We start from the raw sequence: 26,850 nt of genomic DNA on the forward strand, positions 1-26,850 counted from the left end.
AAAGAGAAATGGTTAATGAATACAAATATTTTGTTTCGTTTCTCCATCTCAACTTTCGACCGTCATTAATAAATGTCTTTTTGTTGTCTTATGAACATTGGAAAAGAAATTTAACTTAAAAAACAAAACATATCTTCCGTTTTCAATTCCTTCATACAAATTTCAATCAATTCCGTTTTCAAAACTCAACTTATGAAAACAGAGACTAATAGAGTATGTCCGTCCCTTGTCACCCAAGTCCCCCCAAAAGCCAAAACAGAAGGCGGAAATGTAAAATAGAATACATAAATAAATAAATAAATCAATATTTACCAACTACTTAATCCAGTTAGAAGAGTCAAAATTGCTTTTCTACAGTTCAATACTAATCGCGCGTACCATTTTCCTTGCTAGTTATGCGGAAGCTCTTTCTCAGATGAAAAAGCACCACATATGTATGACTCACTGTTGCAGCTACAATGAAGACCCCAATATACACACAGGCCGTTGCAGCACAAACATAAAGGTACCTACAACACAAATTAATGCTATAAGTTTCAAAACTTAAATGAAATATAAGATAAACATAATATCAGAAAATGATATGTTAAAAATTTTGGTCCCTGAGTTTTCACTGACTACTCAATTTGGTCTCTTAGATTTTTAACAGTGAATCAGGCTGGATCTTCCGTTGCCACCAGTCTATTCAATACCGTTAACAAAGTGCTGATGTGGATATCAATTGCCACCGTAGCACCAGTTTAGACCAGTTTGAAATTTGGTGAACCAGTTAAACCAATTCACAAAATAAACCCACATCCACCACCACCTCAAAATTATCCCTTGTTATTACTCATGGTTAAAAATCAGGGATCAAATTATAAACGGTACTCTCTGTTTCAAATTTCAACCATTCATCAAGGATTCAATGAATACTCACTTGGGAGAAAAGACACTCCATATAAATAAATGGTTCCTCATCATCAGCAAGACAATAGTGTATGAAGTCAAGAGAACAGAATTTATGCTCAGAGGAACTAGACAAGGAAATACAAGAAGATTCTTGAGAATTTCTCCGGAATTTCCCTCCTTGGTAACTGGAAGATTTATTGACATCTTGATGGAGATGTACATAACCATACTAAGAAGGAACAGCATTGGGGATGCATAAGTAATCATGAACATTTGAACACCTGAAAGGAAGGTTGAGTGACTTGAAATTCCCTGCAAATTAATAGTAATACCTTGATGAGAAAATGGATATCACATGGAGCATTAATGTATTAAATGCGATGCAGGAAATCATGCACTCTTTGAAAAGTAGTACAAAAGATGAGGAAACTTTACAATAAAAGCTCCGGCAACATCAATGGTAGCTAGCGTGTTGCTGTTCCCAAGAGCAAAATGTCCTGCCATTCCCATGCTGTACAGCAATGTAATCTAAGAAATGCATAGTATCAGTACTGGATTTCGATTTTCAAACCCATTCAAATCTCACTGCAAAAATAAAATAAAAAATGCATATCTATTTTGCTGAAATATCAAGTTAACAACTATAGCTAATTCATATTTTACAAACATTCAATCTTTAGCACAAAGTCAGGTCAAAGATGAGAACATTGATAGCTCAATAATTGACAGATATTCCACAAAAAAACTTCACCTCGTGATTATATAATCCAGTATTTAATTTTCAATGACAGTACTGCACTCTAGAGCCCAACGTCAATCTACCATCAAAATATTAACCCTAAAAGCCAATATTCATAAAACCTGTAACTAACCTCAACCCACTGATTATGATGTAGCCATGAAGAAAAAGTTTGCATGCTGGCCACAACTTGAACATAGAGTAAGAAAACCGGCATTGCATTCATGGGATGTTGGAGTAACAACTGCAGAAGACACCAGGAAGTTACGTACATGCACCCCACCACGTACAAGCAATCTTTTAACACTAAATTTGTTGCCATGCTCTGAGTCTCAACAGGAGCAGCATCACGTACATAGGAGTTCCATCTCGAGGACATTTCAGGAGTCTTAATGGGAATAGTCCATGGCAAAATCAATGCAACTATAACAGATATGGTTCCATGAATGGCATCAAATATTTGTATCGATAAGGTAGTGTCCTTGTTGTCTATTGCAGAGAGCTCTGGATGTTTCAAGAAATGTTGCAATATCAAAAACCCCGACACCAACAAGCTCAAACCAGTCACCATTACAACTTTCATTTTGGACTGCATGAAGTACAATACAAGTGCGGCTAAAATGATTATCATAACACATGATGCTAGACGAATCATTGTTATATAATGATTGCCAGCCTGTTCAAGCCACTTTGAAATGTCAGGAAGGTAAGTCCAATTCACACCACCTTGATGCCAGCCCCTCAAAATTCTTCCACAAAAAAGAATAAGCAATAATGAACTCATTTGGTAGCATCCTGATATATTTCGTCCCTTTACTGAATTGAGATGATCATGTGGTTTATTAAGTTTCGATGATGCTATTGATTTCCGAAGAAATAACAAAATAACGGTAGCAGTTAGAAAATGCCAAATATAATGCTCTTCCTCAACCATGGAACTCGATTCCATACTCATTGCAACGATGATGATGCTAAACAAGATGAAAACCTCATCCAAATTCCATTGCTTCATATTATTGCCAGCATCTTGTATTCCCCCAGCAGGAACTTCTTTGTGGATGATGAATACATGTCTCAGCAGTATTAAGGATGATGTGATCAAAGCAGAAAGTCCAAGAACAAGTAAACTCACTGGTTTCTGCACAAATTATATTGTATAGAGAACAGAAAGTGAAAGAAAACTTTAGAGAAGCACTGAGGCATAAATCATACAACATGATGGCATCCCTTAATACTAGCCATATATAAAACATTATTTCAGCTTATCAAGGTCAACAAAAGTTTCAAATCAGAAGGTTATGCATACATCAGTTGCTTTGCGTGATAGCCACTCATGAGCTCTGCTCAAAAACTCATTATATGCTGCAGTAATGCCACTGTAGCCTTCTCCATGACTAGACCTAAAAGATAAATTACAAATGGAATATTTTTTAAGAAACATAGTTAATAAATATTTGTTCAGGAACTTGTTAAAAACTTGGTACATTAAAATTGCAGCATACCTGTTGGCTACTTTAGCCTTCCAACCATCATGAAGAGTGGCGGCGTTTAAATACAAGCAACAAAACAATTTCTCGTCACTACCTTTGCATTCACCAACTGAGGGTCCACCATCGGAAACAAAGCCATCACATGGAAAATTTCTGCAAGACAAACCAGGCAACTGTGCTTGAAGTAATCTGAATAGCTGCCATGAGTTCAACTGCAGTGCCCTCAACTTTTGTTCATCTAGTTCACCGAGAAGCAAAAAGAGAAAACACAAAACAGTAAATATTGATAGTTTTGCTGTTATGAAACATATTATGCTTGAATAGACAATGAAGGCAGATGGCAAAAAATTCTCTACCACCGTCCTATCAGTGTGTGATGAACAGACAGACAGCTATAGAGGGATAAACAGAACTAACCTGTCAGAGAGTCCATCATTTGGGAGATCAAAATGCCAATATTATTTTTAGGTATTGGCACACCAAAAAGTAAAGCAAGTGTAGGTGCAATATCAACCTGCAGCACAATAATATAATAAATTTCATATATTTAACTTCCTAATACGCAGGATGATTAGTTAACTTAAATGATGTATTCACTATATTGTCAGTGATACAGTGGTGTAGTAGCGGTTTAGGTTCAAAGATGGGAAACAAGCCAACAAGAATAGTAGTTAAATAACAAATTAAGTTTTAGTAGGAAGGGTTATGATTCATGAAGTTGGCCTATAGAAGAGATTTATTCATGGCTTGGATTGGTTTCATCAGCACATTCAAGTCAAGGAGAAGGAAAGAAAACTATCAATATCTGTTAGAGCTCAAGGGTAAAGCATATAAGCAAGAAGTATAGTTTCATTACCTGAGATACTGTGTCATGATTGGAGAATGCATGGTAAGAGGCATGGTATTTCAGGCCGATAAATAGAGCTAGTGAGTCTGTCTCCTCATATGTGGAACCACCATGATTACCAGTCTCAGTCATTCCATGGTCACTGACAACAACCTGTGTAAGAATTTCCAGCAGACATTAATTAAATTTTTATTTATGAATGGAATTCATATCTATAATAACTAATAAGCAATGATTAATACATTTAAGTTCTATAATGCAAACCGCAAAGTAATGTCAACCAAAATATTCTAGATTCAATTGATACCAAAACTACAAAAACACAATACAAATATGTCTTCGCGAAATTACCATAGAATTTTCACATGAAGACAAGGGCCATTTGTCAGTAAATTAAATTAGTTCTTAAAGCATGCTTGCAGCATAACTCAAGCCAGCGTTTTACTCCTTTAAAAGCTTACAACAACAACAACAGCAACAAAGCCTAATCCTACTAGATGGAGTCGGCTACATGGATCAAATGATGTGATAACTCCTTTAAAAGCTTAAATAGATAAAATCCAACGGCATATGTCCTGTCTTCATACTAATTACACTTGCTAGCTCCAAGCCCACTGCTAGGTGTACACAGGTCATATGAAGATTTGGTTCAGTAAAGTTTTTTGGGGAGATGCTTGTGCTTTTCAAAAGGACAACCACCTCGTTTTGTGTATTAAAAAAAAAAGATCACGTGCTTTTACTTGCGGCTTTTAAAAGTCTGGGGTGCTTTTGAAAGCACCTAAAAGAGGTGCTTTTCAAAGTTTGCGTGTGCTTACAAAAATTAAAATGTCTAATATAACCTCATATATTAATAAAGATCCAAATTTATCCATATATTTATGTCTATTATAGTTTTTTTTTATTTTAAAAAATTATTTTACCAAATGCAATTGTTGTTCTTGTACTTATTAAAAACCATTTTTAATTTGATTTGTGCTACAGCATTTAGAAAGCTAAAAGCCTTACAAACCGGACCGAATTCTGTAATCCACAATTAAAAGAGTAACTGCAAAATAGTGACAAACCAGAAGTGTCTGTCCCTGCTCTTTTCCTAGGGTTTGAGAGGTCTTCGTATGAATCATCTTCACCACTTCATCCATTTCAGAAAGTTTTGGAACCATTAACACACTGAAAGTAATTCCAAGATGCTTAGAAACTGAATGAGGTTACGCTAATAGAGCATAGAATGAATTGGCGGCAATACCTGTTGCGGCCACCGATATGTCCAACATGATCCAAGCCTAGATAATGAAGAATCTAAAACAAACTCAGTAAAATGCGCATATAAAATTAAAAATTAAAGCATCATGTAATTTAGAACAGCTAAATAAGAAATATCGAAGAAAAATGCAAAATCACATTATACAATTATAAAGAATCCTTATAGAACAAAATGGGTCTCAAACTTTCACTAAACCAACAATTTTGAGCTTAGGTATTTAATATCTGCCTTTTAAAATCAGTAAATCAGAGAAATTGTTGATAACCAGCAAACTGTGAGATAGAGTATGAAGTAAATATAAAAAGTAGAATGGTATCAAATACTTTTAACTTAGAAGTAGAATTGAATCAACTCATTTAATAAAAAGAAGTACTAATCAGAATATGCCTTAACTCCAACTTTGATTATAATACTTGGCAATTGACACGTTAGAAAACAATAAACAGTAAAGTTGACATGGAAAATTCAAGATTTCCAAGAAGAGATCCATAAACAGGGCTAATAATAAGTGATTATAGCTTAAGAAAATGAAGAAAAATGTCTATGCAATCAAAGTCCAAAAAAATAAGAAAACATAAAAACTGTCTTTGTTTTTTTAATAATCTTCAAAAACCCCACTGTAAAAAGTTCAATAAATACTGAAAGTATATTTGAAATACTATTGCCATTTCAATAGTTTACTAAAAAATAAGTAAGCGAATAGAAGCAAGCTTCTAGAATGAATGAAGGGACTTAGAAACATGCCAAACCACGCACAAAATGCTATAAAAATTGCACAGTTGACAATGAACACATATCAGAGACTCAAAAATATGCAAAAGGTACCCAAAACCAATGTTCATAGGAAAACAACTGCTACTCCTTTGACGGGAAAAGAAATGCAAATAAGGAAATAATAGTAAAGCATATGGCTTCTCTAAATTTCGGGGGGCAGGGTGGTGTTGAGAAGAAATTTTTAACCAGAAAGAAGTGTACAAGTTTGCCAGGTGAAAAATAACACACAATTCAACAACATTAGGTAAGACCAAATTATGAAGTGGTTACAATTACTAACCAGAATGTTCCAATCATCTCTGCTAAGCTCTTCACCAAGATGTCGAGACACATTTTGGTCTACTTGCACAGTATCTTTAACCTGCGGCAACAAGAATTAGGAAATCCAAGCAAAATAATGGATTAATAATATTCTTATATTAACTTATGACCAATGAAAGAACCTACTATGCAAACAGACACTACCATGTACCATACAAGTAAGAATTTACTAATGCAGTCCACCAATGGAGCTAAGAGGTAAAACAGAACTCTTTTAAAGTAAATGGCCTAAAGTGTTTCTGATGGACACAAGAGTGCTGGATCTTTATGGGGAATGAAATCATGTCTTTATGCTTACATGTAATGGAATACTTACAAAAAAACTGCCAACTCCATCATGTCTTGCGAAAAAACTAGGAAACAACTTTAGCCATGTATCATCACCGTGCATGACCATTTTCCACCCAATCTTAAAGAACTGTGCTGCAACAAAAAAGTGAATTTCAGTACCAGTTCACAGAAAAATGAATGATATGATCATGGTTGCTGCAACTAGACAATGACTAACCAAGAAGATTGTCATCTAAATAAGCCTGGGTATTAAAGTTGAATGCCACATCCAGGAAACCACCAATTGCTCCAGAAACAATTGCCTAAAATGCCAATACCATAGATGTTAGGTTGTGCTTTTGTAATATCACATAATCACAACGGCTCAAACCTTCAAACGAGGCATGGTAACGGTTGGAGCCACAGCTACTGCATGATATCCAACGGCCATACCATTTGCCAACAATGACTGGGTATATGGCATGGCTTCCATAAAAGCCTTTCTTGGAGGCTTCCCATTCTTGCCAAGCACAAATTCTGCCGGAAGAGCATCAATTACCTACAATAAAATGATTTTATGTGAAAAACTAATATATTTACTGATGTCTAGTGTCATGGACAACCATAATAGATAATGAACAAATAAAAAATCTCCGAAAATAGAGGAGACTCAAGCAACTTCACATACCATTAAGATGAGTCGATCATATGGAGGAAGGATCTCAGATACTTCCTACAAGAGAACAATTCTAAGTTTCTCAGTGAAAACAAAACCAGTACCAAAAGCACAAAATGTACTAACTAAATCATCTGTATGAGTAAAACAAAGTCTCTTAATATCACATTCAATCCTAAACCTTGCCACATAAAATACAAGTCTCTTAATATTCCAAAATTCACCCAGAAGCTAGTAATTATAGAAACAAACAGGTGACTTCCACTGCAATTCAAAACAGCATTCCTTTCTGCTCCAATGAACATCCCTATTTCCCAGTCTAGCCTATCTTCGATCAACATTTCAGCAACCAAACTTAAAAGAAGGTGCCATCTTGAGCCTTCACCGGTTGTTATTACAACACAACCCAGTCTTATAAACTTAAATTGTATTAGAAATGAAAGGCATAAAATCATTTAATAATCCCAACTTCATATATACAACTCACAATACACTTTTAGAGAGTACAATAAATACACAGTAATCTACTGCAACTAGTAATGACTAAAATCATTTCGCACGGAAAACTTCCCAAATGGCATGGATGCTAGCCAAGAAACCCCCTTCATACACACTGCCAGTATTTGAACCCTAACTAGATGTTTAAGTAACCCTTCAAAAATGTCAGCTGTGCCACTGCTCTTGGCTAGTTGGTTAGCTAAAAGCAGTTAACTTCCAAACTTGGTATCTGAAAACGAAGCTACAATCTACATCGGCATCTGCAATCGCATCCACCGAGAAAACCGAAGAAATCAAAATGGAGTACCTGATACAACGACCTGAGCTGATCAGGAGGCAGAGAAGCCTCGCTCCGATTTGAAGCGCCACCAGCGTTGCAGGATGGAGGTCGGAGACTCTCCAAACCACTGGGGAAAAAAAAAAAGAATTGAAATATGAGGAATGGGTATTTGGCGGGAAAAGAGGTTTGGGAGATCTGAATGGAGAATGGAAGTACCTGTGGCCGGAGAGGGTGGGTTTGACGGGGAAGAAGGCGAAGAGGAAAACGGAGAGGCCAAAGAACTGCAAGATGACTGCTCCTACCGTTATGAGTGTGAGCTTAGTGCACGATGTTCGAGGCACCGACATTTTCTTTTCCGAGTGCGAAAGCAATGAATCAAAGCATCTGCTTCTCTGCCTCTGCTCATCATATGTTTGTTTTTATTTATTTGCAACAAAAGTATTGATTTTGAAAATCGACATACCGAACAAAAGTATTATGTTTGTTGTGAAAAAGGAAAATATAATATTAAAAATATTATATTCGTATTATTTTCTAATTATTAGGTTTTTTTTTGTTTGATGTTATTAAGCTTTCATTTGGATTCTGTCACAACACAAAAATACGGAGACCAAAACAAAAAAGGAGCTTTATAAATAGTTTGATGTGCTCTTGTTGAGATATTTTTTTGGTGAAAAAAAATAGTTTGATGGTAGCGTATGATAAGAAAGGAGGACCCTTTGTTGGTCTCTACATATAAAAGAAACAAAAAAACCAAGTTAATTGGTTTGGTTTTTATCTACGTATATAAAATGATGAAGTAGGCTGAAGTCGTTCTACGAGACAGTAATTTTAGCCATGAGATCATGATTAGTTGTTCTTTGAATCAAATGATACAAGTCTTTCAATTCTCAAAGTTTCTTGAATTTTTTTCACTGGGCCTCTTTTCAAAATGGATTTGGATTCTCTAAAGTTTGAATTTTATTTTAGAGAGTAAAATGTGATCTCTCATCATTTATTTTATAGTAAGACCAAAAATAAATATGAGAGAAAAATCATTTAAGGGTAAAAGATCATACTTTACCCTTTAAAATACAAATTTAAAATTTAGAAGATCCAAATTCTTCCAAAATAATATCACCAAACTTCTTTCCAAACAATATGTCTCACAAAAGATATCACGAAAAGAAGTTTGTCATTTAAATTTGAGTCTTACTGAAAGGAGAATAACCTGTGCTGTATTTGTGACACACTGACATATATCCATTGTCATGGAGAGCTACATTTTGCACACAATCTCAAACGTCCTTGGGCAAAGCCTTCAGCTTGGGAAGATTGACTCCAAAGAAATTGGAAGCAAATCTTTCATTCTTTTGTGCTAACTGCTAACCACCTTGCTAGCATCATATCGAATTGTTAATCTCATTTCCTTCAATTTTATTTAAAACAGCATTGAACGTAAACAAGCCTAAAACATGTACAAGTTTGCATTCTCCAACCAATGGTTTGTGCAAAAGGTTTCCTCTTGTAACCGATTGCCCAAATCTTAATGTTAGTTCCATACAGAAAAATACACACCAAAATTAATTTGCATGCATAATAACTATCGTAAATTAAGATTACCAAGAACTGTAGCCATTAACACAATTGACTCAAGGCATGTTAGTTCACAATCATAAGGTTATGTCCTAACATCTTTCAGGGCACCCTCTTTTTCAAGCTCACTGACCAGGTTCCTAAGGGATGGAACCTTCATGGCTAAAGTCCTATATAATCTAGAATATCGTGCTCGAGTGCCATCTGCCGTCCTTGCCAAAGCAAGCAAGCTTAGAGCCTCAGGTAGTTCCGCAAATACCTGTTTCATTTGCTCCAAGCTCATATCTTCCAACACGGATGGTCTAGGTGCGACCCTCACGATCTCACCTCCTTTAGGTTCCTGAACTCGAGCATCAGCTTTGATTATTAGTTCTGAATTTGAGTTTGCTCCACATTTGATGATAAATGGTGAGGTATTGCCAGTATTAAATTGGAGGACGTTCCACTGTGTCACATCAGTTTCAGAGCCAGAACCCAGGTCTGTTACTGGTTTGCCTATACTGCTTTCATCTTCAGGAATTGACTACACCATACAGGTAGAAAGGCTTAGGAATCTAAAACCTTGGAGGAAAAAGGCTATACCCAGTTGACCTCAAAGAAAAATATAATAAATCCATAAATTTCATACAAAATTGAACAAACACCATCACAACCACCAAATCTGGTCTCACTAGCATGGATTGGTAAATGAATCAGAAATCATAATATTCTATCATAAATCGTATTTATATTTGGGCATCAAATTTCATTTTAAAAACAAGGAATGAGAAAATCATTTCAAATTAATTTGTATCCAATCATTCCTTAGCATTTAACTCGGTTGCAAACCCAACCAGCTGATGAAACAATTTTAATTTATTCCAGTGTTATTTGGTCATTAACGAATTAAACAATAAGATTTGGAATAATGCTAGCCGTAACTGATTTTTGTTATGTTAGACCAACTTGGTTAACAAAAAAGACTTGGATGTGTATAGCAAATACTCTTAAAAAACAGGGCAAAAGGTGGACAACCATATACAAATAGGATGATGACCATAAGCATGTAATGAATGGGGTACAATGTAGCCCGATAGACCAACACTTTGCATACCTCAATCATGCGGCGAGCATCTGCGATGTGCCTCTGAGCGCAGGGTTGATCAATTTCAAGAAGGGAAGGCATCCGTTGTGTTAGTTCATCAAGAGAAACTAGCACTGCTCTCTTTTTACTTCTCCCGATGGTATTCATATTAGAAAGTCTTGTTATATCCTGAATAAAATACACGTTAAAATTATTATTTTTATTCAAGTTAAAACCAGATTTTTAGAAGAAACTAAAACCTTTATTTGCTTCAATATGCTATCAAGTGAAATGAGAGATGCCAGTCGTGAATCTTCTGCGGCAGTAGAAGGACTTTGCACAGGTGAATCACCATTTTCCAGTGTAAATAAAGCTACATCACTTCTCATTTGTTGTAAAATCTAAATATGATAAGAAATCAATGTGAGCACATGATAATTATTTAAGAAATTGCATCAGGATCCTTCTTTAAGTTAAGCTTCATCTACCCTAACTTCGCAAAAACTTAATATGGTCCAAGTGTGACACTGACAATAGACAGAACAGCATTTAAGAATGGAAGTTGTTGTCAAATGCAACATTTTCCCCCGTCTTTGAATCACCTATTTTTCTGCTCAGAAGGAACTGAAGCAATTACCAAACTGAAGCCTAGGATGCCGGCTTCCCAAGAATCCTTTAGACGTTGTCTGTGAGTTAGGGTTTGGAGGGAAGGGGAGGGGAAAGGAAAGCTTGTAGAATAGATTGTGCTACAAGCTCTCCATTTTCGTCCAAACTCAACTCACAAACAACCCCTTAGAGCTCCTTGGTCATAACTAACTGGTGTGGTGCATGAGTGGGTCACAAGAACCGGTACATATTGCATTTACATCTTCTCCCCTAACCACGCACACACTCTGGAAGTCCGAGAATAAGCTTGTGGCAACAAAAGCAATTATACTGTTATGGGACTTCCACTTCCTCTTGCTCTTGCTCTTATTAAATCAATTTAAAAGTGTAAAAGTGAAAATTTTAAAACAAAATACCGCACTACAGTTGTTCATATTAAAATTTCACACGAAAGTGATGCAACCTTCATTCATATGGTAACTAGTGAATCTTTTCTTTTAATTCATGAAGAAACTATCCAAAAGTCAGTTTGTAAAATATTATGTGTGCATGAGATATAGCAATTAAATAAAGTAAAAGTACCCTTCTTTTTTTGAGATCAACAGATTCTAGAGCTGAACGCAACTTAGCCACCTGTGCTGCATTGTCGGCCTCTTCTGTTCCCAGGGTACCAGCAATATCCTGATAACCCAAATGGAGTACAACATAGAGTCAAAACATGATCTGTATTATAAATAACAAAAGCAGATTATTTTCAGTGACATTTTCGTCAAACAGTAAAAATAAATCATTTATGGATTTAGGATGACCATATACACAAAGTAACCTCATATTCTATTCTTAAACCAGGATTTACTTTTTGGTCTTAAATAAAATGTCATATCAGAAATGGGAGACAAGAAAACAAAACCAGTATAAGATACACACTCCTATAAGTTTTCTAGAAGAAAAACAAAGCATGCTACTTGTGAAACCCTTTTTGCACCAAAGACGCTCATTGGCCATTTGCTAACTATCAAAACAAAGGGAAAGTGCATCACCCCATTGAGTTGACCATCTCTCTACACATAGCCCCAATGTAAGCAAGGCTTCTTGCAGGAGTCGAGAACATGAATTGTACTGAATCTATTCTCCAGACAGATTTAAGATGAGGCATACCTTCAAGTGTTGCAGTTGGGAAGTATAGACACATTTCGAATATTCAAGTAGTAGTTGGCCAAGTACATCGGTGTTGGAAGGCTGAGCAGCACCTAGTCCAGCCATCCAACCATCCATAATTGCAGTTGAAATAAGCTCCAACTGACCAGTTGATCCCCCAGGTGCATCATTTGCAGTAAGAGAGAGAAAATCAAAGCTCTCTGCAAGCCAGATTCTAATTTGACGCTGCAGCTCACCTGCAGGAGTATGTACAAATAGTGCAGCAAGAGGCTTGTTTCCAACTGCAAAACCTTTCGCTTCCTCAGTAATTTCCCTCAACTTTACAGCAGTTACCTGCTGTCTCCAGGTGTCCTGTGCAGTTTACTTCAAATTTTAAAGTTAATGGCAACAACAATTTTAGAAATAAACGAAAAAAAAAAATTCTATCCGTGACTTGAGTTCAAAGATTGAATTTTTCAGCCAGTATGGTAGCAGAAAAGAAGCCTCAATCAAATTAAAAGAATGAATGTATCTTCATGGAAAATTTTTTTAATAACTGCCATTTACAAAGGTGAAAACACGAGATAGGGATAAGTGGTATATGATTTTTATATAAACCACCATTTTGACGTTCAAAAGATTGATTTGTTGTGAAGTATAGCATTCCACACATATTAATAACTACCTAAAACATTTGCAATATCTAATTTGAGTGAACCAATATTTTGGCCCTTGAACGATAGTCCCTTATTTTGGGTGAATTTCTGAAATGTATTAGATAATATAACGATTCATAAACTTCTATTTAACAACTTAAACTTTTGGGATAAGTGGTTTAATGACATGGTATCAATATTTCTATGACCAACAAATTTAGAGTTTGATCCTTGTTACATTCATTCTTCTAAATAAAGATGGAATTTCAACATAAGGCAAAAGTAGATCAATGCTTAATCACGCTTCAAGCCAAGAGAAGAGGCTGTCTTACAAGCTAATCTTCTAAGGGCTAAAACAACGGTTTACTCTTTTTCTTTTATGGATCTCAAAGATCAAAAGAGAAAACTACATCGGTAAACTAATCATCAAAAAGGAGATTAGAGGATGTAGGCATTACCTCATCGATTCCACGAATCTTCAAAACAACAGATGAAAATTTGGACTTCTTCTCAGGCTTTATATTCACTTTAAATCCTCGAATCTGCTCATCAAAATACTGCACAGGAGATCTTCCAGGACTACTCCCTCTGCTGGAACTTCTACTGCGTCCAGAATTAGCCTTTTCTAGAAAGCACTCAACTGGCAAGACCTTCCAATCCAATATGCAAATTAATCAGAGTATCCGCGCCAAATTCAATTTACTAGAACACCAGCAAATACATACCAAATTTTTGTTACCTTAATGGATTGCAACTCTGGATATCTAGCAATCAAAGATCGTATATAGAGGATTCTAACACGGGAAACAAGCATTGTATCCATTACTCGCTTTGGCTCCATTTTCTGAATAAAAGAGAAAACAGCATCCCTAATTTCAGCAAGTATCTCATGTTCCCTGAAGGAACCACCTTTAATGACTGCAGCTAGAACCTGCAATCGTTGCATTTCTACCCTGTAAGTGTAATGGATATTATCATGCTGTTCGTACTTTATTTTGTCTAGACAGAAGATGCAGAGCAATCAACATCAGAGCAAATTTTTTCAAGGGTGTCTTGGTCTGCTCTTACATTTGTTATGGGATATAATTGTGTTTATGGCCTTCCATTGATTCTCTCTGCATTTAAAGGAATTTCAATTCCTGATATGCAAAGAGGTATTTTTTTAGCAATTTAATCTTACTGTTTCATTTTATTTTCTCATTCATAAGGGATTCTATTGTCTCACCAGGTACACCTTCTCTTCTGTCTCGAATATCAGAATAAATTAAACAAACCAATAATCATCACAACACCTAAAAAAACTAAATATTTATAAACTTTCAAGCTTGATTGAGTATAATTCTTAAGCCCAAATTTTGGCAACTAGAAATGGAACTCACAATGCGGATCTGCCCAAAACCTTCAGTGCATCTAGGAACTGTACCATCCAATGAGTAATTAGCAGATTACCAGAGACATGGAATTGTTAAATTTTAGACTTGTGATAAGGATTTTACGAGAACTCCTCCCCCCAAAAAGGCTTAAAATACGACACATCTCCACACACATTATAATTCATCCATTCTCAACAAAATAAATGCTACACATATCAATATAATACCAGCATCAGAAGCTTGTTTGCACCATCAGCAATGGCAGCATGGCCATCATATTGATCTGGATTAAAGTCATTCAGGGCAGCAGTAAGATATTCACCCGCTGGGGTAACCTTATCTTTCTCAGAACCAGATCTAACTATAGCAAATGTGCCAGCATTTTTATCTGTCACCAAGGGTGAAGGAAGAACATCCATGGAACGAGATCTTGTATTATTGCTGGGATCATTCCATATTCCAAACAATGAGAATATAGCCAATAATCACCAGAATCATATGATTTGAAAAAAATACAATAACAAAACCTACAGGAACTAAATTAGAATATACCTCCCTATATTTTGAGGCTGAACATTAACTGATCCCTTGGATGATGTACTTGAAAACTGTAAATAAAGGAAGAATTTTTTCAAACAAAAACACTACATAGACAGCATGAAAGCAGGCAATAAAATAATGGTCACTATTTTTGGTTGTGTTATCTATCCCATATATATGCTCAAAGAAAGCCAACATAGAAGAGACAGAATTTGAGAACTTATCTAGTGAAGAGAATAACATGAAGAAGTTTTACAATCCACCAAAAGAATACAGAAGAATTAGGCATAGCGGAAAATAGTGATAAAATAAAATAATCTAGTTATATTTATAAATTAGGAGATCTCTTTTCATAGAGTATTTTTCGCCTGTGAATGTATGAACTGTACTAGCCCAACCCGTGAATGTTATCATGACATCAAGATAATCACGCATATTAAGTTTAAGAATAAATAAATTGAACATCTATATATAACTATTCTAATATCAACATCAACATTTACTTATATTTTGAAGATAATTTTATACAACAACAACAAAGTCTTGTCCCACTAGGTGGGGTCGGCTACATGAATCAAACGACGCCATTGAGCTCTGTCATGTATCATGTCTACAGAGAGACCGTTTACATGTAGATCTCGTTTGACCATCTCAAGGATGGTCTTCTTAGGTCTTCCTCTGCCTTTCACTCCTTGTCCATCTTCCATCTCACCCACCCTCCTAATTGGATGTTCTGTCGGTTTTCTTCTCACATGTCCAAACCATCTAAGACGCGATTCTACCATCTTTTCCACAATGGGTGCTACTCCAACTCTCTCCATTATATCGTCGTTCCTTATTTTATCCAATCGTGTTTGAGCACTCATCCATCTCAACATCTTCATCTCTGCCACACTTAGCTTATGTTCGTGCTCCCCTTTTGGCCGCCCAATACTCCGTACCATAATCATAGTCGGTCTTATAGCAGTGCGATATAATTTATCTTTAAGTTTGAAATGCACTTTTTTGTCACATATAAAACCAGATGTACCCCGCCATTTTGACCAACCTGTTTGGATCCTATGATTTACATCCTGTTCAATCTCTCCATTATCCTATATGATGCACCCAAGATACTTAAAACTTTTAACTTTTCGTGGGTGTTTTATCCAATCTTCACCTCTATATTAGAGTTTTTCCTTCTCAGACCGAACTTACATTCCATATATTCCGTCTTGCTACGGCTTATGCGCAGACCATATACTTCTAGAGCTTTTCTCCATAAGTCCAACTTTTTATTTAGGTCTTCCCTTGACTCTCCCATAAGGACAATATCATCGGCAAAAAGCATGCACCATGTCACAGGCTCTTGGATGTGCTATGTGAATACTTTCAAGACTAATGTGAAAAGATATAGACTTAAGGATGATCCCTGGTGTAATCCTATTATTGGAACTATGAAGTTATAGTGAACATTAAATCCAATTATTGGAACTATGAAGTTATTCAATGTAGCTTGTTAATTAATATGCACACAAAATATATGTATATACACCACCACAAATGAGAACAGTTATTTTGTTATGAAATAAAATTTGCCTACCTGAGGCGATCCAGACAAAGACTTTTTCTCTGTTAATTTATCAAATAATTTCTCATTTTCTTCGTGCAACCTCTGCAAAATATTGAATTGAAAATTAAGCACATCAAAACTTAATATAGCAAAAGAATCCTACAAAATAAACATTCACTTATGGCATGACGCAATTTTATTTTGCATGCTTCCTTTTTTGGGATAAGTAAAATAGCAGATCTTTTAATCTAGAAAGTTTATCAGAAGAGAAAACCAAAAGAGTCAGTTGCAGGTCTAGTATTCTCCCCTTTTCATGAATATTAAGACGGTTAGCAAGTATCTCATCGGGGGCAGGCCAAGATTTACAAGAATTGGTGCCATTTGACCAACTAGTTATTGCTTAGCAAAAATTTTCTCAGTTGAATACATGGGTGCAAAAGATGTTTTGATGGGGAAAAAAAGAAGTAAAAGAGTCTAAAGCAATAACTAGAATCCTACTTGAAGGATAGGAAGCATTCCAGTCAGATAAATTGTTATGTATAACAGACCTCAATTAGAGCATCGCGTTTCTTGAGTTCTGCTTCCAGTTTCATGTTTACTGTAGAAGAATTCATGTCATTCCCACTACCAATGGAATTCATGCCATTTGACCCAGTACTGCTGGATCTAAGAACTTCATTGAATCGTGCTTCAAGGGTTCCAATTTTAGCCTGTAACAAAAAGACAAACAGACATTAAGTATATTAGCTGGCAAGTATCAAGAAAACAGATCACATGCATCTAAAGAAAAAAGCTGCTAACGCCACATTATACAACAAAGCTATAGCTCATAGCTGCAGGTCATGGTCCACAGTGCCATGTCACAGACAATGGAATGAAATACTTGAAAGACATGGTTTGTTTAGCACCTAAACTAAACAAATTGGCCCACCGGTTCTATATTACTCACAATCAAAAGGATCCTTGCAAAAATTTCCACTCCAGAAGAATAGACATCTAGTAAATGGGCAAAAGGAAGACAATGCAGGGAGCATCTCAAAATTGTGCTTAGTGGTTGTTCCTTCAATCAGTGCTCTGATAAGTGATGACTGGAAGAAATCACAATGGATTATAACAACTTTAATGATTATTTGGATACAGGAAGTGATACCCAAACCTCTTTAGCAAGATAAAAGAATATGCAGAGACACAGAAGAAGGGAAGTGTAGCTTCAATGTGATTTGCATGAGAATGATTATTTCACAACTCAATAATTCATCTACTCAAATCTCATCATAAACCAAGATGAATAAGTCAATAAGAGGTGGCTGAATTGCATACAAAGGTTGATCCTGAAATGTCATTATTTTCATAACATTGTCAAAGCATAAGAAATGAAAGGATTACGAATGAATGGACACACTTGATGAAGTTACTGCATTAGATACGTGGACACACTAGAGATGATAGAATTAGGAATTGATGCGTTAGAGAGAGTTGAAATAGTGCCTCTTGGAGAAAATATGGTAGAATATTATTGACTTAGATGGTTTGAGCATGAATAGAAAAATTAATGAGATGTAAGAGTTGTCCAATATATATATAAAAAACACTGGTAAAACTATTAAAAGAAAAACAATATAAAATGCTTTTGGTTTGAATGTTAAACTGATTCACAACAAAATACTCTCACATCTTTTATCCATATAGCCGACTCCACTTAGTGAAACAAGCCTCAATTTTTTTGCATAAAAAGCTCATTTTCATCATTTTCAGAACATCTAAGTTTTATATCAGAAAAAAAAGTATCATTATATAAGAGAACACTTATAAATTGGACTTGATAAATCATTTCTGGAAATGTCTAATGAATGCTTTCCTTGTAATAGGATATCAACCTGCAAGGTTTGGATGGTTGAATCCCGCTGTTGTATCTTCAAGTTTTGTTCTTGCTCTAACTGTAACAGACGAGAAACTTGATTTCTAAGCTGAGCACTTTGTTCTTTCTCTATGTTATGATTATCTTCCAGAAGAATATGCTCTGCCTGAGCAAAGAAACAACAATGTAAAACATTGCAAGCCTTTTGTTCAACAGTAACAATCAAATATTGAAAGGACAAAATGATTTTTTGCAAAATAGTGGAAACCAAAGAACATTTTGCAGTGAAAAATTATCTATATATTTCAAGAGAACAAAGCATATATGACTTCTTTCAACAATATATCAGATTGGAGTTTTGAGGGGGGGAGGGAGATTACTATTTGATGAGAACAAATAATATAACATGGCATCTGCAGAAGTTGTAATTGACCAAATGCACACCAAGAATGCAAGCCCAAAAATATATATAAACAACTGCAACAAATGAAATATTTTGGTTGTGTTTATTTAGCCACATAAGAAACATTCAAATGCTGAACAAGAATCTTGTTACTTGCCACATGTGAAGAATATATTGTTATCTACCAGAGTAACATCATTACAGTGTGTTACATGGAGAAAGCAACATTGCCAAACTATTTTAGAAACCTGCCACCATATCCATGACACTCAAATAAATTACCATACCTTTAGATCTGTCTGCAATGTAGAAGTAACTTTCCATGCCTTCTGAACTTCATTGAAGAGTAGAACACACTGATCATTTGCGTCTTTAAGCAACTGCTTAAGTCCCAGAACCTCTTCCTTCAGATCTTGGACTTCTTTCTCTCTTGCATACAATTCCTTCCGGGAATCATTCGCCTATAAGAGCCATGACACGTTAAATCTAAATAGCAAAATTGTAATCTTGAACTCTTTGTTGCAATGACCTAAAAAGACTTGTAAGGTCAGAAGGACAAATACAAGGAAAAGTATAGTGAACTGAATTCTAACCAGGTTAATCAGTTACACCACATCTATGAATCAATCTTGCATTATATGGTCTCTTTCTTTTAAACTAGCAAATCACATTTCAAATCACACAGAAGATAGCAGGGGATGAAGGCCAAAGAAAGAAATGGGGATAGGGAAGAACATACATCATCTCCCCACTTCATTGTAACTTGGTTTCCAAGGCTTAGTACAGAATTTTGTGCTCTGGCAGAGAAACTGACAGACGATAATGTCTCGGATAAATTTGAAATACTTGGACATAAATTCACTATCATCAGTGTTTTTGAACTCCCACCTATAAACATCAAAGAGAATTTACAACAAAGGTGATTATGTGCCTGAATTTAAGCAAACATAACAGAATTCCAAATCATGACAATGCAATATAAATAATTATATTGAGAATCAGTTTCTATGGCAAACGAAAGCACCACAGATTATATTCACAGTGTCACTTCACACTTTTAACAGAGTTTTTCTACACAGTGGAGGGATAAGAAGTTATCCATTGGTGGAATAAGTCAAAAACCATAGATGGAGTAAAAACCCACTTTACTAGTATTATACCACCAAACTTGGACTACTGTATGCCTTTTACAGATTGGCATATATGGGTTCATTCACTGCCCAACATCCTCCACATACAACACTACCTATCTTATAGATGTGCTGTAAAAATTTCGTTCAGATTTCAGTAATCGTTTTCATCACAGACCTTTACTATCCAGCTTGAATTTACAAACAGATAAGATATCACTATATTAACAAACCAAAACACCACCACCAGGGCCAACATGTCAAAGCATTTTAACATCTCGACAAGCACAGACAATCTATTATTGTCATCAATATATCAAGAATCTAATGTACAATGACCAGGAGAGTAATAGGAGTTAGGGAATTCTCTAGAAGAGTCTAGAAGTTAGAAGTGGCTACTGACCTGTCAAGACAGTGCCAGCTACCACAGTTCCCTCTAACCAACTCAGATTCTCCTGACTAACTTAAGTGTGTATTGACTCTCCTGCCCCTCTTCACTAACTAGCTGAAAACACACTCCTCTCTATGTATACAAGCACAGATTCAGTGCTTTTGTGATTCATTATTCATAATTATCAATTCCTACTTCTCTTTCTAGTTTTCTCTCTTCTCTCTTCTCTCTACTGTCTCTTCTCTAACTCTATAAAGAGTACACAAATGCCACCATTAGTTTATAAATAAATAGAAATAAGAAGAATTACCAAGCGAGTCTGCAAGCAGTTTGGTTATCAATGAGTTCTCATAAGGAATAGCATCCTTCTTTGAGGTCAAAGAAGACAAAACATCTCCCAAACTGTAAAGACAAATATAAAATGCAGCAAGAAATGAGAGAAATTTCTAAACTTTCTATAACACTTCAACATGAATGAAAACGGAAATCATGATTTTACAAGGAGAAATCACGTTACGATTCAGTTTTGTAGATTTTAAGCATATCACCTAATTTGTGGTTCAAAGAGTATTTCAAACGGGTCTGTGTGCATGCACATATGACACACCGTAGACTTCACAACACAAAAAGGGTAGGTTTATTCATAAGTTATACATTTGGAGAAACTCTGGTTTGGGTTGCGATAACTTGCATAATGCATATGTTTCCACCTATTACTACTGGATTACATTTCTGTGGTGCACTCATTCCAATCCATTCCCCCATCTGTTCCAACATTGTTCTGTTGCTGTTTCTCTATGCAATGAATTGCTTGTCCTTCTATGTGAAACTACCTATTAATATTTGATGGCACCAGTTTGGGGTTTTAAATCGATTCCCAACCTGAACATCATTCTGCAGGTATCTATTAGAATAGATTGTTTGGCATTTGTTACAGAAGCTAGCGTAGTTTATTTCATTGGTACAATTTTTGTTGACCGGCATATCAACAGAAACAAGCCCCCTAAGGAGAATACAAAGTTGATATAGTCATACAAGGCAAACTATTTGTAGATTAATTCCCCAAGCAGAATTAGTTATAATAAGAGACCATTACTTAACTCTCCCAAAACTTAAACTATTGAATAAGGCACTTAAAATAACTTTTTCTTTTATCTAAGACGTTCCCTCATGCAAGAAATCATTCAGCCTGAAGCATGAATGTATAGGCTCCCTTACCATGTGTTGCATGGTAACATTTAAGAAGAATGGATTGAACTCTAGACCATTTGGTAATAAAAGGATCATATAATGAACCCTATTCGCCTCTACCAAAAGTAAATTAAGCTTGCTAGGTTGTGGTACAGCAAGAAGTCTTTTTTTTTTAGTTAACTAATGTTGAGCAAGCACCATTTACACCATGTAATAAAAAGAGACAAACCACCAAAAATCTAGGATAACAGATAACATTTGAACCAAATCACATGAATAGACAAAAAAAAATATTAGCTGGCTAGTAGGCAAATAAAACATATAGTTGAAAGAGAAGAAAAATGTTAAGAATTAAAATGACATACGCTGAAAGTGACTTCATAACATGCAGCAAATCTGTGACACGCTCACCACTATCATCTTCCGTTATTAAACCTTCACTTCCGGCCAAATCAACAAGAGAGAGTTTGCTATATGAGTTTTCACCGTTGATCAAATTGTTATGAAATATGTGTATTGTGACAATCCTGAAAATGAAGGCATATTAGAGAAAGGCACTTGTCTACATTAGTGAACAGTACCAAGGAAAAAACCACTAACACAGGACAGATGAACATAAAATCGCACAAAAATCTTTCACTTACTTTTTACCCTAGAATATTATCATGGTAATAAATTTGAAGAAACCTAAGGCAAACTAATGGATCTTGTTGCTTAATTAGGCCATTATTTTATTACGATTCATGCATTACATACTTCCTTCTTCTATTGTTACTTAACCGAGTCAACCAAGTGCAAAACTTTTTTTGCGAAATAAGAAAATTTATACATATTATAATAGAACATCCTGAGTGCACTGATATCACCAACTACCTTAGTGGAAATAAGCTATCAGTTGAAGTATATCATGCAAAAACAAACTGAAATCATGAAACAATGTACAATATGAGCATGTATGTTGTGAGCAGGGAAGTTAGACCATACAAATGAGAAACATTAATCTTTAGTGTATCATTTCCTCGACTCTGAAATGCAGCTTTCAAAACCCTAACAAACTCTGGAGGGTTATCAACTTTTTCCTGCACTAGTTCTATGAAACATTCAGGCAATCCAAAAGAGACTTTAGGCTTGCTTTTCCCTGACACCAAGACAAGATCTCTAGCCTGCAGGAACATTTAAAAAAGAAGGCCTTGATAATCTAATGCCAACCAAAACCAGGAAGCAAACAGTGGATACCAGAAAAGTTGTATATAGTAAGTAAAAGAGAACAGGACCTGTTCATTATAGAGCTCAAAAACGGTAATGCTAAATTGGTACTGAGAAGTGGCAGTTGAATCTGAGTTGGCTAAATCAAACAGCTCCTCAAAACAACGAGCATATAGACCTCGATCATAGTCTGGTCCTTCCTGAGAACAATGAATGAACATCAAAAATACAAATTTAGGCGCAATATTCTTGACTTTAAGTGAAAGAATGGGTAAAATAATTGACTTCATTTATCAGATAGGATTTCCATTTTTCAATTAGCATTGAATTCAAGACCTTCATGCAACTATTTATTTCTTTTGAGAAGCAGGCTGTTACCTAGATTATTTTTTTATCAATAATAAGTTCTTCTCATTGTTGAAGAGAATGAAAAATCCCCCTTTAAAAATATTTGTTGAGTTATTACACCTTATATACTATGTACTGTTTATGTACTCCCACTAAAAAAATAGTTACAATCATAAGCCTATTATTGATAAAAAATAATCTAGGTAACACAGGCCAAAAGTATGCCCAGGGCACAATGCACACAAGGTGAAAGACAGAAAGAATAACCATTGTGTGCGTCTTTCCAGAATTGGTTTGTCCATATGCAAATATTGAAACATTATATCCATCCAATGCTGATTGCACTAGTGGCTGAACATCTGTGAACAACTCAGCTGCAAACAGAATATTTATTACAAGGTAATTCAAAAGCATGCAAGAGGTTTTGAAGTTTGAACACAAAAAAGATGTTAAATAAAATACAACTTTACCCTGTCCAACATGAGAACCATAAACTCTGTCAAATTCAAAATCTTTCTCGGAGTGAGATAAAGATTCATCACCAGTATTTACACGGATAGTAAAATCATTGGGAAATTCAATGACTGAAGGACCTTCATCTTTAAATAATGGTCTTGTGCGGCAGAAAACACGTATGTTGCCTGCAAATGATATCAAAGCACACATTTGAATATGCTTAAACATGCAATATAGCGATTACCTGTGTGTTCCACTAACAATATACTTCATTACATTACTAATATATAAACATTATCTTTGAGGAAAACCTGAACTCAATACAAAGAAACTAACAATAATAAGGAAATTACACATGCTAATTACCTTTGGATGTCAATAAGTCATTGAATAATCTCTTTTTTTCATAGATCATTGAAGATATTCTTGCTTCAGTTTCAAGGACAGCTTGATCTAGCAATCATAAACAGCCATAAAATTCAAGATATAAAATCACAAGAGCAAATAAATGTCATTACCATTGTCATTATTTTTGTAGTGAGAGTATATAACGAGTACATAGTATATAAGATGTAATAACTTGTTACCTAGATTATTTTTTTATTAATATTAAGTTCTTCTCATTATCGAAGAGAATGGAAAATCCCTTTTAAAAATATTTGTTGAGTTATTACACCTTATATACTATGTACTTCTTATGTACTCTCACTAAAAAATAATTACAACGATAAGCCTATTGATAAAAAAATAGTCTAAGCAACATAAATGTTCATATTTCAAGCATAAGCACTCCTATATTTGCCTATCCAAATGTTGTTCAGCAGTTCAGCTTATTCAACATAACATTTACAAAAGAGGGCTTATCTTATAACTTCTCTCTCCATAAATGCCCACTTATATTCTTCAATTCATCTAAACTTGGTCTGACCCAGTCAAGAAAAAGAATCAATAAGAAAAATGGCAGACCTACACCTTCTGCATATCTAGAGAACCGTAAATCAATACAATATAGTGATGTACCTAACTTGCGGGATTTCTCAGAAAGAACACCAAGATATCGTGTAACTCGATCAAGCTTTGCATTTGCATATGCCTGAAGTTCAGTTGCTTCTTGTCTTAACTGCAAGTAGTTTTTTCTAGCAAGCTGTGCAAAGTACCTGATGAGATTATTAAGACATGCCTAAACAAATATTGCATGATACGAGAACATTGAACAGGACACCACATAAACAAAAATATTCAAAACATCAACCGAGCTTGTTTAATGTACAAGTACTTCAAATGATATGAAGGCATTTCAGAAAAAGCACATATACAAAAAAATTTTAGCACATGGTCATATGGAGGTTGGAAATTAATACCTACTACAAACAACCCAAACACCCAAACAATACATTTTTTCTACTGTCCTAAACAAGATTTCCAAAAGGCAGTGCCTATTTCCTGGTCGGCAAATAACATAATAGTCTTATTACTCTCAAAATATAATATCATAGTTCTCACTTCGGATGCATCTTACAAGATCACAACCTTATTATTTTCAGATTTTTTTTTTCTTTTCATGAAACTTTAAGGTAAAAAAAAATACTGCTTTGACCCAAATTAGTTTCTAACTGATTTTATTAATTTTCTTTTCAATTATCCATCTTGATCCATACAGTAATGAATTTCAACAAAAATTATTCTCTTTCACTGACTACAGTCTACAGTTCCGAAACCGTAGCCTCGAAACACAGAAACAAAACCTGAGCAGTTGCGAAGACACATAAACAACAAGAATTTCGTCATGCTCCTTAGATGCAGAGCAATGCAATGCGATAAGCGTAGCAGAGAAGCAAAGGCAAGTGTCATTTTCTGAATCAGTAAAATGAAAACGTAAAGAACATGTTATAACAAAGATGACATTTTTTTAATCATTATTCCTTTCTATTGCAGTAGAATATATCCAAAATGGAATGAAACAATTATGCCACTCCACTCTATTCCGCTCCATCTAATTCTATTCCTTCTCAACACTACGAATTTAATCACCATGCTATCTTATTCCAACTACATTATATTCTTTTTGAGAAAAAAATTTCCAAAACTGCAAAGAAATCGAACAAAAAAAATAATAAATAAAGTTTCTCAAATGCCAAAACTAACTCATTTCTAGTCACTACAATTCTCCCGGGAAAAAAACCGATAAAGAACCGTTCGTTAACTTATAAGTGAAGAAATAACGAATAAACAAGCTCAGAACTAAAATTCCAGTTTCAACTACGAGCAAGAAGAAGAAGGAAGGTATGCATGGAAATGAAAAACACATTACCTTAACATTGTCCTTCAATCGCTGAACCTTGGAAGCCACGGATTGCGGCGGAGGTAGAGAGGAGGACATGGACTGCCATCTCGTTGGCGACGCATTCAGCCTCTGATTGCCTCCTTCCGGCGACTGCGGCTTCAACTGCTCGAAGCCGGTGACGTCCCAGCTCCATTGGTTCCTCTGGTCCGCCATTGACGTAACCTCTCTCTCTCTCTCTCTCTCAACAAAGAGAAAATTGCAATTGTAAATATAATTTTTTCTGAAATTAAAAAAAGAAGAAGAGGAGGAAGAAGAAAGAAGACGGAAAAGGGAACACTTTCCACTAAATTGGGGAGCTTTTGAGATTTCGTCATCGTTATTATTACGGTGCTAGCTTGGGCTGTAATAATATATAATTAATTCTAGATTATTTATCCATTTTGGTACACTCTAGTCTTCAACTAAGATTAATTATTCAATTGATTCTTAACAATTAATTTCGTCAGTCACTTAGATTTTTTGCTCTGTCAATTTTAATGGAAGATAAAATGGTCTCTGACAATTCTAATAGGAGACAAAATGACCCATGACTTCTTTGTTAGAAAACGACAATGTTCTTTTCCAATTTTCATAATATCTCGCACAACCTTAACATTCATAATCTCCTTCTTCACTTTCTTTTTCATCTTTTCCTTCCTCTTCTTCAACTCCAAGATCAAGTTATGGTGTAACTACCATGCATGTCGCACCTACCTCAACATGTTATGGATCACATATTTCTTAAATCTCTGTGACTGGTACACCCACTTTTTCTGTACTTCATCCACGCATCTCCTTCTACATCTTCAATAACAGCATCACCTCCAACCTTGACAACGTCCACCACATTCTCAAGATCAAGTTCTACAACTACTCCAAGGACACGGCTTTTTCCACTATTCGGCAAGCAATATAGATTGTTAGACATTAGAATATTATGAAAAGATTATCTTTCGACATCATATGCAAATTTTCATTTAATTTAAAATAGACCC

General features: G+C 35.2%; 2 protein-coding genes across 12 annotated transcripts; both read right to left on the reverse strand.

Annotated features, from left to right (window-relative positions):
• Positions 1 to 109: 109 nt before the first annotated feature.
• LOC112747322 (uncharacterized) lies at positions 110 to 9,395 on the reverse strand. 2 transcript variants are annotated; one of them, XM_025795280.3, is made up of 18 exons: positions 9,258 to 9,395; positions 8,264 to 8,445; positions 8,075 to 8,174; positions 7,282 to 7,326; positions 6,985 to 7,152; positions 6,832 to 6,916; positions 6,640 to 6,746; positions 6,283 to 6,363; positions 5,211 to 5,263; positions 5,032 to 5,134; positions 3,977 to 4,120; positions 3,538 to 3,634; positions 3,133 to 3,358; positions 2,937 to 3,030; positions 1,764 to 2,768; positions 1,327 to 1,419; positions 1,033 to 1,203; positions 110 to 509 (listed from the first exon to the last, which is right to left on the reverse strand). In XM_025795280.3, the coding sequence occupies exons 1-18, from the start codon at positions 9,297 to 9,299 to the stop codon at positions 390 to 392; spliced, it is 2,916 nt and encodes a 971-aa protein (XP_025651065.1). In that variant the 5' UTR covers positions 9,300 to 9,395; the 3' UTR covers positions 110 to 389. The 2 variants fall into 2 exon arrangements, with proteins under 2 accessions (XP_025651065.1, XP_025651064.1); XM_025795279.3 differs by having other exon boundaries at positions 920 to 1,203.
• LOC112747321 (kinesin-like protein KIN-14B) lies at positions 9,282 to 26,258 on the reverse strand. 10 transcript variants are annotated; one of them, XM_072217391.1, is made up of 23 exons: positions 25,844 to 26,258; positions 24,553 to 24,676; positions 23,899 to 23,985; positions 23,547 to 23,717; positions 23,344 to 23,450; positions 22,797 to 22,928; positions 22,507 to 22,685; positions 21,888 to 22,049; positions 20,642 to 20,733; positions 19,550 to 19,698; positions 19,098 to 19,271; positions 18,427 to 18,573; positions 17,098 to 17,259; positions 16,580 to 16,651; positions 15,010 to 15,065; positions 14,685 to 14,898; positions 13,824 to 14,015; positions 13,543 to 13,734; positions 12,450 to 12,800; positions 11,874 to 11,972; positions 10,946 to 11,086; positions 10,716 to 10,874; positions 9,282 to 9,419 (listed from the first exon to the last, which is right to left on the reverse strand). In XM_072217391.1, the coding sequence occupies exons 1-23, from the start codon at positions 26,027 to 26,029 to the stop codon at positions 9,405 to 9,407; spliced, it is 3,363 nt and encodes a 1,120-aa protein (XP_072073492.1). In that variant the 5' UTR covers positions 26,030 to 26,258; the 3' UTR covers positions 9,282 to 9,404. The 10 variants fall into 10 exon arrangements, 8 of the variants coding, with proteins under 8 accessions (XP_072073492.1, XP_025651060.1, XP_025651062.1 ...); XR_011872630.1 differs by lacking the exon at positions 9,282 to 9,419 and adding an exon at positions 9,492 to 10,145 and having other exon boundaries at positions 10,946 to 11,001; XM_025795275.3 differs by lacking the exon at positions 9,282 to 9,419 and adding an exon at positions 9,492 to 10,145 and having other exon boundaries at positions 13,824 to 13,928.
• Between the last annotated feature and the right edge of the window lie 592 nt (positions 26,259 to 26,850).

Source organism: Arachis hypogaea, chromosome 15 (genome assembly GCF_003086295.3).
Source record: "Arachis hypogaea cultivar Tifrunner chromosome 15, arahy.Tifrunner.gnm2.J5K5, whole genome shotgun sequence".
Taxonomy (NCBI): domain Eukaryota; kingdom Viridiplantae; phylum Streptophyta; class Magnoliopsida; order Fabales; family Fabaceae; genus Arachis; species Arachis hypogaea.

Coding starts and splice junctions, on each gene's coding strand:
- LOC112747322 (XM_025795279.3), bottom strand. CDS start 9,299: ATGACAATGGATATATGTCAGTGTGTCACAAATACAGCACAG. Junction 8,446..9,257: donor GTGTCACAAATACAGCACAG/GTTATTCTCCTT, acceptor TATGATGAGCAG/AGGCAGAGAAGCAGATGCTT. Junction 3,031..3,132: donor AAGGCTAAAGTAGCCAACAG/GTATGCTGCAAT, acceptor TTTATCTTTTAG/GTCTAGTCATGGAGAAGGCT.
- LOC112747321 (XM_025795274.3), bottom strand. CDS start 26,029: ATGGCGGACCAGAGGAACCAATGGAGCTGGGACGTCACCGGCTTCGAG. Junction 20,734..21,887: donor GTTATGAAGTCACTTTCAGC/GTATGTCATTTT, acceptor TTGTCTTTACAG/TTTGGGAGATGTTTTGTCTT. Junction 14,899..15,009: donor CAGCCTCAAAATATAGGGAG/GTATATTCTAAT, acceptor GAATGATCCCAG/CAATAATACAAGATCTCGTT.